The sequence below is a fragment of the Elgaria multicarinata genome, chromosome 11 (genome assembly GCF_023053635.1).
Source record: "Elgaria multicarinata webbii isolate HBS135686 ecotype San Diego chromosome 11, rElgMul1.1.pri, whole genome shotgun sequence".
Lineage (NCBI taxonomy): Eukaryota > Metazoa > Chordata > Lepidosauria > Squamata > Anguidae > Elgaria > Elgaria multicarinata.
Genome location: NC_086181.1, coordinates 25,237,011 through 25,254,354, shown reverse-complemented (window position 1 = coordinate 25,254,354; position 17,344 = coordinate 25,237,011). Strand labels below are relative to the sequence as shown.

Genomic DNA, 17,344 nt, shown 5'->3' with positions numbered 1-17,344 from the left:
AAACCTTAGGTCTAACTATGGCCCAAGTTCAGGAGACAATACTATTGAAATCAAGGTGTTCTTTAGAATGGTGACTGCTGTAACAGAGTAGTACAGGAAACCAACAAGATCTTTGATTAGACTTAATAATATTTCACTGAGGATGATGGTTTCAGAGATCTTGCTGGTGGTACTGTTTCCTTCCCAGTTAAGCACAGCTCAAATTGTGAAATGCAGAGTCTATAATCCACACCATCCACCGCACACCTATCATCAACCAGGAGACCTCATCATTGGTGGCATCATTTCTCATGGTGGCTTCATCTCCAGTCCAATCGACTTCACTGAAGACCCCCCTCCAGCCTTGCTAGAAGATTTTATGTAAGGACTACTTTTTGTTTGTTTTTATTTCCATGCATTTCTGTCATGAGAATGGCCAGACCTAGAGCTGCAGCCTTAAAAAAAAGTGGCTCATTAGTATAATTAAGGGAATGCTGAAAAATAGAAGAATCTCTTCTCTGCAAGCTAGAGAGAAAAAGGGCCATGTGGGATACATTTACTTTTAAGCCTGTTTTATACTACAAAAGATTTAAAGATTATACTATATACATAATATAGAATTATGAAAAAGACATGGAACATGGTGGCAATAATTCTAACAAGTGTGAAATATACTACTGACATTTGTCTTTCTAGTGTTGTGTCTAAGGCTTACCAGCACATCCTGGCCCTGGAATTTGCAGTGAAGGAAATCAATGAGAACTCACAGATCTTACCCAATCTCACCTTGGGCTTCTACATCTATGACAGCTATGACAATGCAAGGAAGACCTATCATGCCACAATGCTACTTATATCAACACTTGAGAGATTGATCCCCAACTACATATGTAACATCCAACATAGCCTCATAGCTGTAATAGGGGGACTGGACTCCCAAGTTTCCATTCATGTGGCAACTATCTTGGATATCTATAAGATTCCACAGGTAGGACTCCTGTGTGTGTGTGTGTGTGTGTGTGTGTGCGTGTGCTCAAGCTTGCCCACAGTATGAGATTTTTAAGGCTGATCCAAAAATCCAACATGCTACATTTCTCAATCTCTGTTTTGGGAGATGAAGTTTGGGACAGGGTTTTTGGTGGACAGATTGATGAAAGTATCAACTGAGTGTGTGGCTGCTGTGTAAGGGGCAAATTCCAAGTTAGACACGATTAACAAATTACTCGGAAACAAAACTGCCAGTATTAGAGTACCCTTGTGCAAATCTATTGGGTGACCACCCTTGGAATACTGCATAGAGTTCTGGTTACCACCTTTACAGTAAAAAAAAAAAAAGGAAAGAAAAAGAAAAAAGAGGATGTTGTAGACATTGAAAAGATGCAGAAAAGGGCAACTAAAATGAGCAAAATGCTACCCCAGCTCCACTATTAGGAAAGGTTACAATGCCTGGGACAACTGTTTAGCTTAGAGAGAAAACAAGTAAGGGGAGATATGATAGAGGTGTATAAAATTATGCACGGAGAGTGTGGATAGTGAGACACTTTTCTCCCTCTCTAATAATACCAAAAACTGGAATCATTCAATGAAGATCATTTGTGGGAAATTTATGAGAGATAAAAGGAAGTATTTCTTTGCACAGTGCATATTTTAACTATTGGCTCATCTACACCAAGCAAGATATTCCACTATGAAAGAAGTATGAAAGTGGTATATAAAATGCAGGAGCCACGCTACTGCTTTATAGCAGTATTGAAGTGCACTGGAAACTGTTGGGGCCCATTGACACATACCATATACCACTTTCATACCACTTTCATAGTGTGATATCATTCTTGTCGTAGATGTGTCATGGCCCAACAGTTGACAGTGAACTTCAGTACCATTATAAAGCAGTAGTGTAGATCGTGCAGTGCACTTCAATACAGCTATAAAGCAGTAGCGTGGCTCCTGCCTTTTATATACTATGTTCATTCTGCTTTCATAGTGGAATATCCTGCTTTGTACAGATGAGCCCAGAGTATCTATCCCAGCAAAGGACAAATCTGGGACTTTAGTCCAACACTGAGAGTCATTCAGCTTCAAGTCATTCAGCCTCAAGTCAGTGGTGAAGCTGGCAGTAAGCACTGCATAAGACACCACACATTATGCAGATAGTATCTGTCAAGGGCTTGGATCAAAACAGCAGTAATTTCCTGGCATTTCTAGATCTTCGTTAAACTTGGAAAGTGCTTAATACAACATGTCAAACTGATTATTTTTAATTTATTTTTTTGCTTATTGAATAAAAAATATATAAATTAATGAATAAATGCAAATTCCAATATGCAATAAATACAAATGGTGCTCTCAACCTCCAATTATAGATCACTCATAGAAAGTCCTTTTCAACATATAGTCTTTTAAAGATATGACTAGGGGAGAAAAATCCCTTACAGGTTTCGTATACGAGACATTGCTTCTTTGTGTGTGAAGGTTGGAGAGAGGAAGAAAAGATTAGAGCAATATAGTCTGGTAAGACAAACTGTTCACACATGGCAAAAGCAATGTGTGGAACGACGTGGGAATCAGAGCAGATTAAAACTGCAATGTATCTTCCCCTTCCCTTGAAGTTCTTCCCTAAGAGATCAACCCATTTAGGTGCCCTCTTAGTGCCTCCTCTGGAACTGTAGCAGGGGAACAATAACATTCAATATTTTACATGATTTCTGTAAGAATTGCTACAAACACATTATGTCTTTCCTCATCCATCTCTTTTTAGCTCATATATGGCACCTCTCCAATAATGAACCATAAAACTCCAGGACTTCCATTCTACCAGATGGCCCCTCAGGAAGCCCTTCAATACAAGGGGATTCTCTCTTTACTTCTGCATTTTAGGTGGATGTGGATCGGGGTGCTTATAATGAATGATGACAATGGAGAAAGATTTGTGCAAAGTGTGTTTTCTGAGTTTTCCCGGAATGGCGTCTGTTTTGCCTTCATAGAAAGAATCCCCAAATACAGTTTTGATGATAAATTTCAAGAGATGCTACAGCAGGGTATAAAAATATATGATCAAGTCATGGGTAGCAATGCGATTGCACTGGTAGTGTATGGAGACTCTTATTCCATTGTGTTTGTGAGATGGTTTCCATATCTATCAGGACTAGAGGAAGTGGTAAATAAACCAAAAGGCAAAGTGTTGATAATCACAGCCCAGATGGAGCTTGTTTCATTTTTGTATCAAAGGGATTGGGACACAGAACTATTCCATGGTGCTCTTGCTTTCACACTTCACTCCAATGACCCGCCAGGATTCAAATCTTTTCTTGAGAACACAAACCCTTTCAGCACAAAAGGAGATGGTTTTATCAAGGACTTCTGGAAACAAACATTTGGCTGTGTGTTCCCAAATACAGTTCTGGGCAATGTGGAGAACGGGGATATTTGCACTGGAGAGGAGAAGTTGGAAAATCTCCCAGCACCATTTTTTGAAATGAGCATGACGGGACACAGCTACAGCATCTACAATGCCGTCTATGCCTTGGGCTATGCATTAGATGCCCTGTTCTCATCTAGACGCAAAAACACAGCGATGGTACACGGAGGGAGATTGAAGCTTCAGAATCAACCATTGTGGTTTGAGGTAATAGGCTAAATATTTTCATGGGGCAATGAATCACATACTGGGCATTACGAGAAGTTATGATCTGTGTAGGAAATTGTCCACCCAACACCTTTTCCTAATATGTTCCATCTTCCTTTCTTTGCACATGTCAAAACCAGGAAGACAGCCTTCTTGCTTTCCTCCATGTTGTCTTTGAACTTTCAATATGAACTGTCAACACTGTTGAACTTTTCCTGATTAATCAAGGCCACAGCTAGACCTAAAGCTTATCCTGGGATCATCCACAGTTCACCCCTGCCTGAGCACTGGATCCCCTGTGTGTCACCTAGATGAACATGTTTGACCCCTAGACGATCCAGGGATAAACCTTTGGTCTAGCTATTGCCCAAGTATCCCATCCTGTTATCTTTATGTAAGAGCAGGACAATTTTCTCCCACTCAAAAAAACTATGCCTAACATACTTTTCCTCCTAACAGCAGTATTTTTGAAACCTTTGCCTTTTCAATCTAGCTCCATCACTTTCTCAAAGGTGTGTCATTTAACAACAATGCAGGAGATGAGGTTTCCTTTGACCAAAATGGGAAGTTAGTTGCTGGATTTGATGTAATCAACTGGATTGTTTCCTCAAACAACTCCTTTAATTGCATACAAGTTGGACGTGTGTCTCCGCAGAGCATTCCAAGCCAAATATTCAGCATCAATGAAGATGCCATAACATGGCACCATTGGTTTAACCAAGTAGGATGTTCTTTCTTTCTTTTTTACACTATTTATACTGTCTAACTGTCAAAGCTCTCTTCAGGAATTTACAACAATTTCTGAAGACATTTAATTTTAGATTACCTCTGACTCCATATGCAACTATGTAGAATGAGTTTGATTGGAGTAAGTTGAATAGATAATGTATTTTCATTTTCTCTAAAAGATACAGTTTAGGTAGTATAGTTAATGCAGAGCAAAAAAAAATAAAATCTTGAGACAATAATTAACTGTTCTAGTGACAATGGTAGATTTAACTGCCATTACGCTGGTTTCCAAGCATAAAATTGAAGCTGGAGTAGAGTGGTGCGCAAGCGGCCTCTCAAAATTTTCTGCACTATTTGTAGGTAGAGAAATTGGGGGGACAATTTCACCAAGTTCCTCAAGGGGGAGGAGAAATTCTCCAACAATTTCTCATACTGCAAGATGATGCTTTCAAGGTGATGCATGCCATATGCCAGCAAATTTGGAAAACACAAGAATGGCCATCAGACTGGAAAAAATCAACTGATATCCCCACTCCAAAAAAGGGAAATACTAAAGAATGTTCAAACTATCGGACAGTGGCACTTATTTCACATGCCAGTAAGGTAATGCTCAAGATCATGCAAGGTAGACTCCAGCAATTCATGGAGCGAGAATTGCCAGATGTACAAGCTGGGTTTAGAAAAGGCAGAGGAACAAGAGACCAAATTGCCAATATCTGCTGGATAATGGAGAAAGCCAGGGAGTTCCAGAAAAACATCTATTTCTGTTTTATTGACTATTCTAAAGCGTTTGACTGTGTGGATCATAACAAACTGTGGCAAGTTCTTGGGGGTATGGGGATACCAAGTCATCTTGTCTGCCTCCTGAGGAATCTGTATGACAAACAAGTAGCAACGGTAAGAACAGACCACGGAACAACTGACTGGTTTAAGATTGGGAAAGGAGTATGGCAGGGTTGTATACTCTCACCTTACCTATTCAGCTTGTATGCAAAACACATCCTGCGAAGTGCTGGGCTTGACGAATCCAAGGCTGGAGTTAACATTGCAGGAAGAAACATTAACAATCTCAGATATGCAGATGACACCACTTTGATGGTTGAAAGCGAGGAGGAGCTGAAGAGCCTTATAACGAAGGTGAAAGAAGAAAGTGCAAAAGCTGGGTTGCAGTTAAACCTCAAAAAAAACCAAGATTATGGCAACCAGCTTGATTGATAACTGGCAAATAGAGGGAGAAAACGTGGAGGCAGTGACAGACTTTGTATTTCTGGGCGCAAAGATTACTGCAGACGCTGACTGCAGCCAGGAAATCAGAAGACGTTTACTTCTTGGGAGGAGAGCAATGACAAATCTTGATAAAATAGTTAAGAGCAGAGACACCACACTGACAACAAAGGTCTGCATAGTTAAAGCAATGGTATTCCCCGTAGTAACCTATGGCTGCAACAGCTGGACCAAAAGGAAAGCTGAGTGAAGAAAGATAGATGCTTTTGAACTGTGGTGTTGGAGGAAAATGCTGAGAGTGCCTTGGACTGCAAGATCAAACCAGTCCATACTCCAGGAAATAAAGCCAGACTGCTCACTTGAGGGAATGGTATTAAAGGCAAAACTGAAGTACTTTGGGCACATAATGAGAAGACAGGATACCCTGGAGAAGAGGCTGATGCTAGGGAAAGTGGAAGGCAAAAGGAAGAGGGGCCGACCAAGGGCAAGATGGATGGATGATATTCTGGAGGTGACAGACTTGACCTTGGGGGAGCTAGGGGTGGCAACGGCTGACAAAAAGCTCTGGCATGGGCTGGTCCATGAAGTCACGAAGAGTCAGAAGCGACTGAACGAATAAACAACAACAAAAAGGCATCAGGAAGCGTGGTACAAAAACCTAAGGGCTTTGGGGGTTGTTGCTACGGTTATTATGTGGGTTATTATGTTGTTGTTGTTGTTGTTGTTTTTGCACAGTCACTAGAAGTGGCAACAGCATCAACTGTGTTGGCAGCCTGGCCCCCATTTGCATCTTCCACATTACCCCATATATCTAGCATCATTCCAGGGCATGGCAGGGGATGAGGAAGGCAATGGAGCCATTATTATTATTATTATTATTATTATTATTATTATTATTATTATTAAATTTTTGGAGAAATTCTGCAAAATGTCCTTTTATTTCTAGGGGTTAAGAAAAGAAATATCTCAGAACTTTTCAGAGAAATATGTATTCTGATAAATTTTGGATCAGCTCTAGTTATTCTTCAGGGTTCAGCACCTTCCCTAAGCTCTTACTGAGGGGTGATTGTGGCTACAACTTTTTAATAATAATAATAATAATAATAATAATAATAATAATAATAATAATAATAATAATATTTCTTAACTGCATCTCAATCTTGATCAAGGTGGGGAAGAACAATAAATATAAAATACATAAAATATCAATTAAAAACATAGTATACAGTGTTAAAATTTCCTTTAAAAACATACTAAAAACATAATGTGAGTGCTGACAACACCACTCCTGTAGCAGATGTGGGGTTGGGGGCTGGGCTGGAGGGGGCCAAAGCCTGTCACTGTGTCAAAGCCTGCCCTTCAAATTCCTGAAAAGTTGTGTTTCACATGGAAGAGGCTTCCATTTTCCTGCCTCATTCTCAGGGTAGTTCATAATTAATTCTAAATGCATCTTGGTGGGTTCCCCCCCCCTTACCTAATCATGATGACATGGAGGATACTGTCTGTATATATTTTTTTCTGTTACACATCTCTCCATTGCTCTATAGTCTCCCAGGATGCCTGCAATTCCTGAACTGAAAAGGCTGTATGGGAGGAAGGTGAAACTAAGACCGTTGCTAGATGAAGAGTTAGCGTGGTGTGAGGCCCGGTCTCCCTGCTGTGCATCCAGATGACGCCCAGGGGATCCTGGGGTTAGGCTGGGCTAAGTCCTCCCTTGACCCGGGATAAGCGGATGCCATTATGGCCCGGCTTTTCCACAGCCCCTGGCTGAGGCCGTTGCTGCGGAAGGTCTAGCAGGGTCCATGGCTTTTCCCGGCTGCTCGCTTACTCGCGAGTAGCTGGGAGAAGCCACCACTGGGCACAGCATTCCATAGGAGTGCTGTGCCCATCGGGCCAGGGGGGGAATCATGGGGGGGAGATGGGGGCCGGGGGAAAGAGCAGACCCGGCAGGAGAGATGGGGGGAAGAAGAACGGGGACATGCATGGTGGACGGGAACAGGGCATGGTGAGCGGGGATGGGGGACGGGCATGGCGAGCGGGGATGAGGGACAAGGCATGGTGAGTGGGGATGGGGGACAGGGATGGCAGAAAGGGACAGGTATGGCAGACGGGGGAGGATGGGCGAGCAGGGACAGGCTTAGCGGATGGTGGGAAAGAAGAACGGGGACGGGGGACAGACATGGCAGGCAGGGACAGGCATGGCGGATGGGGAAAGAAGAACGGGGATGGGGGACAGGCATGGCGGACGGTGGGAGGACGGGTGAGTGGGGAGAGGGCATGGCGGACGGAGACGGGCATGGCAGACGGGGGGAGGACGGCCGAGCGAGTGGGCAGGGAGGGCATCAGACATTGTGGGGGGGAATCAGGGGGAGCGGGGAACCCCTTATTTTTTTAAAAAAAACATTTACTTTTTCCGTTGGTGCGCTCCTGCGCACATGGCACTTTAACCTGCAAAATACTGGAGCACATGACGGGGATTTCCCTTACCCTGTCGTGTCTTTACGTCTAGCTAACGGCAACGGCACACGCTAGTTGCAGCACAGCCTCACCCCGACTCCCCACCGGATTATCTGGAAGGTCTAGCAAGGCCCTAAGTAAGACAAGAAACCCTCAACACAAAACCATCAACAGAAATCTCAAGACATGACAAAATACTGCAGAAATTATAATATAGTCGCATACAAGATTAATAGTGCTAGTGTAAATCAAAGTGTAATTATGAAGTTCACAAGAATTGTTCTAATGCTGTCTGAGATTGAACGATGATAAATGAGGTCATATAAATTAATGAAGAAAGTCAATACAGTTGTCTTTTCAATTCAGATTATCTTAGGTGAATTTTGACAGACATAAAAGCAGTCATACATAGTAAATAAGGTCAATACAATTATAAGCTATTGTTAAAGCTTGAGACAGAGAATGAACAAATAAATGAATGTATGATAAAATGGGATCAAAACTTTGGGTATAAGGTACCAATGGAACTATGGAATAATATGTGGGTAAAAGCTTTAAAATATACGTTAAGTACCAGACTTAAGGATAATTTTTATAAGATGCTGAATAAATGGTATATGTCTCCTTCAAAACTAGCAAAAATGTACAGAGTTTGTCTGGGAGACTGTTGGAAATGTGAATAACAAGAAGGAACCTTTTACCATATGTGGTGGTCATATAAAAAAGCAAAATCTTTCAAGACTCAGATTCACTTACCAATGCAAATTCTTAAAAAGATAAATATACAAATGAAACCAGAAGCATTTTTGTTGGGACCTATGGATGATAGACTTAAAGAAAAAAGGAGGACTGTTGTTTCTGTATACGACAACAGCTGCCAGACTACTATACGCGCAATACTGGAAAAAGACACAAATACCATCAACAGAGGAATGGCTGCTCAAGGTTTTGGAGTTGGCAGAGATGGTGAAACTTACAGCATTAGTGAGAGAAAAATCAACAACATTTATACTAGACTGAAAGCCTTTGACAGAGAATATACAAAAGTTGCAAAAGAATGACCTATTTGTTTATGGATTCTACATATGATCTGTGGTTTGTACTAGGGATGTGCTCCGCTCCGATTAGGAGCGTAGAAGCAGTAGCGGATTGGCCTGCTCCGCCTTACCCAGAGGCGGAGTAGGAGCGGACCGCGGACCCCCTAGAAGCAAGGCGAAGAGAAGCGCCCATTTTTCGGAGCTCCGAGTTCAGGCGGAGCGCTCCGGTCACCATCTTGAAAACATTTCGCCATAGGATTGCATTGCGGCAAATAATCGCGCATAACTACGTTGTTTTTGAAGCTATCATTCTGGAAATTCTTGTGCACAGAGAGTCGTGGATGGGGGTCATTTTGAGACCACTCTCAACTTTCTGCGTTGTCTGGGTCGCGGGCTATATTTTTGTGAAAATCGGGTCAACCGCGCGGCTCAAACGGCGTTTTCGGCTTTTCGCCCATAGGATTGCATTGAGGGAAAGAATCGGGGATAACTGGGGGGGGGTTTAAGCTATCGTTCTGGAAATTCTTGTGCACAGAGAGTCGTGGATGGGGGTCATTTTGAGACCACTCTCAACTTTCTGCATCGTACGGGTCGCGGGCTATATTTTTGTGAAAATCGGGTCAACCGCGCGGCTCAAACTGCGTTTCGGCTTTTCGCCCATAGGATTGCATTGAGGGAAAGAATCGGGGATAACTGGGGGGGGGGTTTAAGCTATCATTCTGAAAATTCTTGTGCACAGAGAGTCGTGGATGGGGGTCATTTTGAGACCACTCTCAACTTTCTGCATCGTACGGGTCGCGGGCTATATTTTTGTGAAAATCGGGTCAACCGCGCGGCTCAAACGGCGTTTTCGGCTTTTCGCCCATAGGATTGCACTGAGGGAAAGAATCGGGGATAACTGGGGGGGGTTTTAAGCTATCGTTCTGAAAATTCTTGTGCACAGAGAGTCGTGGATGGGGGTCATTTTGAGACCACTCTCAACTTTCTGCATCGTACGGGTCGCGGGCTAGACGTTTTTAAAAAATCGGCGGGAAAAATACCTTTTTCAAAGGGCTGAGGGGCAGAGTCAGCTCCCGGTCATGATGATCCCAAAGTTGGAGGAGGGCATAGGCAAAACAGGTAACTTGGGATTCTGGGAAACTTCTCTTTCTTCATCTGAACGGGCTTTTCCCCGTGTTTTTTAACACAGTAGCCCCACCAAATGCACAAACACAACCTGAAATCATATACTAAGCCAAGAATAAGAGATAGAAACACAGCACTGCTCCCCACCCTAACCTTGGGGAACAACTGAATCGATGTGGTGCAAGGGGATGAGCTCCCCTAGGGCATCTCATCGTGGACGTGCCCCCACTCTCTCCTGCACTGGAAGGCCATTAGAGCCTTCCAAAGAGAGTAAAACGGTGGAGCAATGCCTATCATGAGTTGAAGTGAATGGTCACTTTTCAGTGGTGGAGCAATGCCTGTTCTGAGTCGAAGTGAGCGTTTTACTTCTTCTCAGAGCTGTGGCTGTCAGTGTCTTGAACTGGCAGCTACTTCCCCCTCCCCCGGGCACGTCCCCCTATTGCTGGTAAAAGACAGATATAGCCTTTTAAAAAAAGTTCTTCTTGTTGTTTATTGAGCAACACTGCTGCTTTTAATTCCACCCCTCCTTTGTTTATTGATTGATTTATTCCATTTTATATGCATTACTGGCTTATCCTTGGCTCACTTCCTTATGCCCCCAGAAATGCCAGCTGCATGCCTGCCTGCCTTCCCTCCCTCCTCCCCTGCCCACCTCGCAGGGATGTTGTGTGTGGGGTGCCCGATTTTCAAAAATTCGCCAAAAATCAGGGGATGATGGGATTGCTTTGAAACTTGGCATGCGTGTGTATATCCCCATGAGGTGTCATGGTGCCAAACATGAGGTTTCTAACTTGAACAGAAAAAAAGTTGTATAATTTTTTAGCTTTCAATGCAAGCCTATGGGGGGGGAAAACGGAGCTCCGGATCCGGATCCGGAGCTCCGGGCGGAGCGGAGCGGAAGTGGGCGGAGCGGGGGTGGGGCGGAGCGGCCCGATCCGGAAAATGGCGGATCTGCAAGTGAAGCGGAGCGGGGGGTCTGTGCACACCCCTAGTTTGTACATAACACTGGGCTGGCTAAAGGGTAGTATATTATATTTTTAGTCAAGTATGTGATGTTTTGTAATGTTTTTTTCCCCTCCTTCTCCCCCTCTTCCCTGTGCTTTGCTCTCTGAAGAAAATAATAAAATTGTTGAAACTCAAATACAATTATCTTTTCAACCCTGATTATCTTAGGTGAGTGACCTCAAATCATTGGACAGCAACTCCAGAACGTGGTGTCTACTGGCTCAAACCATGAAATCCCTCCTTCATCTTTGGCATTGGTTTCCAGGAATACAATTTGGCTGTGAAAACACAACAGCAACAAAATAAAATTTTGCATTGGAGTAAATGAGCTTTTTCAAAGCACTCCAGTTTATTATTTCCCTAGCTAATCCTCAGCCCTATCATTCCATGCAAAATAAGAGAGGAATACAGTATTGCTGTATTTTGAATAATCCAATCCCACATACAACAGTTTTCTAAAGAAGAATAGAAACAACACCAAATTCTGAAGTTGCTGTCGAATTTATCATTGTTAAATCTCAGACTGTGTAGTTATAATTGTGTTATGTGATTCAACTGCCTCACTGTTAACATGAGGCTCCAATGGCTCTCTATAAGAAAGAAAATTAACAATAGCATGTGCTATATCAAGTGCTCTCTACGATGCCTGTTCACAAATTATAGGAGGAAAATGAGTAAAGGCCCTGGAACATTAAGGATTCCAAGATCATTCTTTTGAAGGTTGTAATTCTCCTTTTTATTTATGATTTAGGCACAACCTTTTTCTGTATGTAGTGAGAGTTGTCATCCAGGTTCTAGCAAAAAAGTGAAAGAGGGAGAGCCATTTTGCTGCTATGATTGCATCCAATGTCCAGATGGGAAGTTTTCAGACCAAGAGGGTAAGAAATATACTGTTCAGATGTTTTTTAAAAAAACCAGAATGCTTGTAATCCAGAGGAACATGGATACAGAATATGTAAATAAAGACTGCGAGGAAGTTGCTGGTGTTTGTGTGTGCGTGTGTGTGTGTGTGTGTGTGTGTGTGTGTGAGAGAGAGAGAGAGAGAGAGAGAGAGAGAGAGAGAGGATAATTTGTCCCCTGTTATTCTAAACTTGGGGCTTGTCCCTATGGCTTGTTTACCCTGACCTAAATGTGCATAATTGTATTTTAGGACAAAAGGCACAGCCGTCCATTCGCCATAGCTCTGGGTTTAAAATGTGATAATGTGCATTTTCGCATTTGCTGTTTACCGTGACTTTTGGATCACGTTTGAGTTTGCACCGCATTATGGTTATGTGTGTTTGGGGGAGTTAATTTACATTTTGACATGTGGGTGGAGCTTTGAGGGTAGGACAACATGATTGGCCTATTTCCCAATTTCTCACCTATCAGCTGCCTCATTCCTTCATGCCATTTTTAGTTTGAATTCTCTGGTTCTGCAGAGCTCCACTGAGAAAGCTTATAAAAACTAGGCATGTGCTCCGCTCCGATTAGAAGCGTAGAAGCAGGAGCGAATTGGCCTGCTCCGCCTTGCCCAGAGGCGGAGTAGAAGCAGACCGCGGACCCCTAGAAGCAAGGCGAAGAGAAGCGCCCATTTTTCGGAGCTCCTCTTTCAGGCGGACCGCTCCGATCGCCATCTTGAAACATTTCGCCCATAGGATTGCATTGCGGAAAAGAATCGGGGATAACTGGGTTGTTTTTGAAGCTATTGTTCTGAAAATTCTTGTGCTTAGACAGTCGTGGATGGGGGTCATTTTGAGCCAACTCTCACCTCTCTGTGTCGTGCAGTTTGCGTGCTATATTTTTTTTAAAATCGGGTAAACAAACATTACAAACAGGGACAGCGCAGGTCAAACGGCTTTTTTTTTTGAAGCAATGACAGGCACATTCAACTCCCAATCCTGATCGCTCATCAGGCATCCTCCAATCCTAGCGTTCGAGGGGGGACTAAGGCAGAGGCACCCTCAGAGGCAGAGCTTTGAGCTGCGTCTTGTGGGTTTGGCGTTTGAGGGGAAAGGAGCTAGTTTAGTTCGGTGCTGCTGCTGCTGTGTTTGGAGAGATAGATTTAGGATTTAGCTTGGCGTGTGTGTGTGTGTGGGTTTTTTTTTTTTTTGCTTCTTTTTGATATTTTGCTTAGTTTGTTCTGTGTTTTTCCCTTACTTTGATTTAATATAAACTTTATTTTTAAATTTTGGAGTGTGTGTTTGTTTGGTTGGTTGGTTGTCCCCCCCCCCTTCCCTCTCTTAAAGGCTGACTGTGTTTCATCTTCCTTCTTCCTTCTATATACAAAAAAATACAAAAAAATACCAAAAGAAATTTATTCTCTATTTCTTCTCTCTATTACTTGGACTGTGTGTGTGACTGTGTTATTGTGTGAGTGTGCTGTGCACTGTTTGTGAAGTGCAACAGCCACAGATTGAGCATTTCAAATCCTGTTTGGGCAAAGGATACACACACTTCTTGTCCCATTTCCCTACATACAGTATATTCTTCTTATACATATTATTATTAATATTAATATTATATTCTTATACGTATTATTATTAGTATTAGTAGATTCTTATACATATTATTATTAATATTAGTATAATATCATCATGAGAAGAGGGAGCAGGCGCATGTCTGTGGCAGGGCGTGCTGAAAGCAGTGGTCAAGGCAAGGCTCAGTCTGGCACCAGTAAGCAGGCTGCCTCTCCTGCTGTGAAAATCAAACGGGCAACTCCTTGGCTGGCTGCTCCGCAACAGAAGCAGGAGAAGGAGCAGGCAGAGGCAGTCTCTTCTGCAACTTGTGCCCGGCGTTCTCTTTTTGAGGGTGGGAATGGGAAAAGTGCCCCTTTACAAGAAGCAGGTGGCATTAGAGGAGGAGGAGGAGTATCCCCAAGTCCTTCATTATCGTTTGAGCCCATGAGCCTGCTGCTGGACCTGTCCTCCTCCTCGGTGACCGACTCGCTGGGATGGTTTGCGTTTGCAATGCGTGACTAACTGCAGTGCTGGCTTAGAAACCAGCCATCACTTCCTTGTGCCCCCAGAAATGCCCGCAGCCTGCCTGCCTGCCTGCCCGCCTCCCCGCCTCCCCCGGGGTGCTGCTGTGGTGGGGCATCTGCCAGGACTGACTCCTCGCCTGCTCTGCCTGCCTGGTGCCTGGGAGATGGGCTTTGCAGTTTGTGCCCAGCACCCTCCGGCACGCTTGCTCCCAGTCATCCTCCTCTGTGCCCCTCAATGCATAACTGCTGGCTTAGAAAGAAACAACCAACCATCTTTGCCTCACTTCCTCCTTGCGCCCGCTTACGGGCTGGTTTGCTATGCGTTAGTGCTCAAGCCATCCTTGCGGCACTACAATGCATGCTGCCTGCCTGCCTGCCTGCCCTCCCTTCTCCCCTTCCCGCCTCGCAGGGATGGTGTCTTGCTTTGACTCAGGGGAGAAGTCCTTCTTGGGCTCACTTAGACTTTATCAAGTTCAAAAATCCATTTTTCAAGTGTGGAAGAAGATTTAGGGTTATCTCATGGCATGTTGGGATTTCCTTTCAACTGGCCCCAGTGAGCTGTCTGCATTGCAACTTTCAAAAATTCCCCAAAAATCAGGGGATGATGGAATTGCCTTGAAACTTGGCGTCCATGTGGACACATGGATAAGCTATCATGGTGCTGAGTTTGAGGTTTCTAACGTGCAAATTGATGGAGCTATCGAAAGGGGTGTGAATTAGGGTTATGGGTGGTGAGTTAGAGGTTAGAGCCCCGCCAAAAATCAGGGGATGATGGGATTGCCTTGAGTCTGGGCGTCCATGTGGACACATGGATAAGCTTTCATGGTGCCGAGTTTGAGGTTTTTAACGTGCAAATTGACGGAGCTATCGAAAGGGGTGTGAATGGGGTGCCTGATTTTCAAAAATTCCCCAAAAATCAGGGGATGATTTTTATTTATTTATTTATTTATTTATTACATTTTTATACCGCCCAATAGCCGAAGCTCTCTGGGATTGCCTTGAAACTTGGCGTGCCTGTGTATATGTCCATGAGGTGTCATGGTGCCAAACGTGAGGTTTCTAACTTTCACAGAAAAAAAGTTGTATACTTTTTTAGCTTTCAATGCAACCCTATTGGGGGGGGGGGAAACGGAGCTCCGATCTGGATCCGGAGCTCCGCAGCGGAGCGGAGCAACACAGGCGGAGCGGGGGCGGAGCGAAGCGGGCCGATCCGCAAATTGCGGATCTGGAAGAGAAGCAGATCGGGGGTCCGTGCACACCCCTAATTAAAAAAAAGAGAGGGGGAACAGGCATCCACCTCTGCTGCCTCGTTCCTTCCACCCCACTCCCAGTTTGTCTGTTACATGAATCTACAGAGCTCTGCATATAAAATTTATAGCTTACATCATCTCTAATCTGTAGCATCGTAGCATTGTATATGCATATATGCGCATGTCTGCATTCATAACTGCACTATAAAAAAATCAGGAAATAAATCGCAGTTGCGGCTGCAGTGTGACACTCTTTACCTTGATTTGAATTAACAAAAATTTGGGTTTTTATTTAATGAGGAGTAATCCTGTTGTTGTATAGGTGGGGTCTTGCTTTACTCCTTCAAATAGTGCTGTTGAGAAATCTCCCAGATGTATTCCCCTTCAAGGATGAATGGTTCTGTTTTCATGCCTCCATTCTCAGGACACTTTAGAATGTCTTTTGGTGGTGTTTTTGAGCTTACCTGTTGGAGTTTGCAAGGTGGCCCAGAGTGTTGTGTGTGTGTTTTCTTTCTGTTACATGTTGCTCCAGCACTCTAGAGCCTCCCTGGCAGTTCATGCTTCCCAATCTGTAAATACCCCATGGGAGGTGAAGTCATGATCCCCTCTGCTGTGAGTGACTTGAAGTGTGGGCAGCTAGGGAGATTGTGGTCCACCAGAGAGTTGTACAATGAAAGGGAAGACATTTCAAACGCATTCCTCCGCCATCTCACAACTAAGGCAATGCACCCAGGAGAATTTCTTCAAAACTTTATTTCTGAAAGGAACAGTTACAGCATGTTGTGTTTATGCATGTTCAGATATGAAACCACATGCATTCTTTTTCAGATGTGGATGATTGCAAGAAATGCTCGGACGAAGACTATCCAAGCAACACTCGGGATTTCTGTATTCCCAAGGACATAAGCTTCTTGTCTTATCAAGAACATTTGGGGATGGGTTTAGCCGGTGCCACTCTTTTCTTTTGTATCACCACTTTATTGGTGTTGGGAACATTTATGAAGCACCACAACACTCCCATTGTTAAAGCCAACAACCGGGATCTTACCTATATTCTCCTCATCTCCCTCCTGCTCTGTTTCCTTTGCACGTTGCTGTTTATTGGCCGCCCTCACAAAGTGACATGTCTACTCCGACAGACTGCTTTTGGCATAATTTTCTCAGTGGCTGTTTCTTGTGTGCTGGCAAAAACCATTACAGTGGTTCTGGCTTTCATGGCCACCAAACCAGGATCCAAGATGAGGAAATGGTTGGGGAAAACACTGGCCAATTCCATTGTTCTTTTCTGCTCCCTTCTCCAAGTAGGCATTTGTATTGTATGGTTGTCAACATCTCCCCCATACCCAGATGTTGACATGCACTCAGTGACTGGAGAAATAGTATTGGAGTGTAATGAAGGATGTGTGACTATGTTTTACTCTGCCCTGGGCTATATGGGCTTCCTTTCAATTCTGTGTTTCATGGTAGCTTTCCTTGCCAGGAAGCTGCCGGATAGTTTCAATGAAGCCAAATTTATCACATTCAGCATGGTAGTATTTTGTGGTGTTTGGTTATCCTTTGTTCCAGGTTATCTGAGCTCCAAGGGAAAATACATAGTTGCTGTGGAGATCTTCTCTATCTTAGCCTCCAGCTCTGGACTCCTCGGTTGCATCTTTTCTCCCAAATGTTTCATTCTTGTTTTGAGACCAAAGCTGAACAACAGGAACCAACTAATAAGAAGAATTTAAATGACTATGTTCTTTGTTATGCATTTTATTCTAGAGATATTTTTGCAACTTTTCTTCTCAACCTATACCTCATATATACGTTACCGAAAACTCAAGTAATTCTGCCTATTTGGAAACCTTCATTTGAAAAATCAAACCAATTTCATATTGATTGAGGGAAACTACCTTACATAAGAACGTAAGAGGAGCCGCACTGGATCAGACCAAGGGTCCATCTACTCTGG

General features: G+C 43.5%; 1 protein-coding gene across 1 annotated transcript; it reads left to right on the top strand.

Moving 5' to 3' along the window:
- The first annotated feature begins 145 nt into the window (after nt 1-145).
- Nucleotides 146-17,120, top strand: LOC134405552 (extracellular calcium-sensing receptor-like). Its single transcript, XM_063136795.1, has 5 exons — nt 146-360; nt 676-967; nt 2,738-3,604; nt 11,933-12,059; nt 16,222-17,120. Exons 1-5 carry the CDS (start codon nt 146-148, stop codon nt 17,118-17,120), a joined length of 2,400 nt encoding a protein of 799 aa, XP_062992865.1.
- Nucleotides 17,121-17,344: the final 224 nt, after the last annotated feature.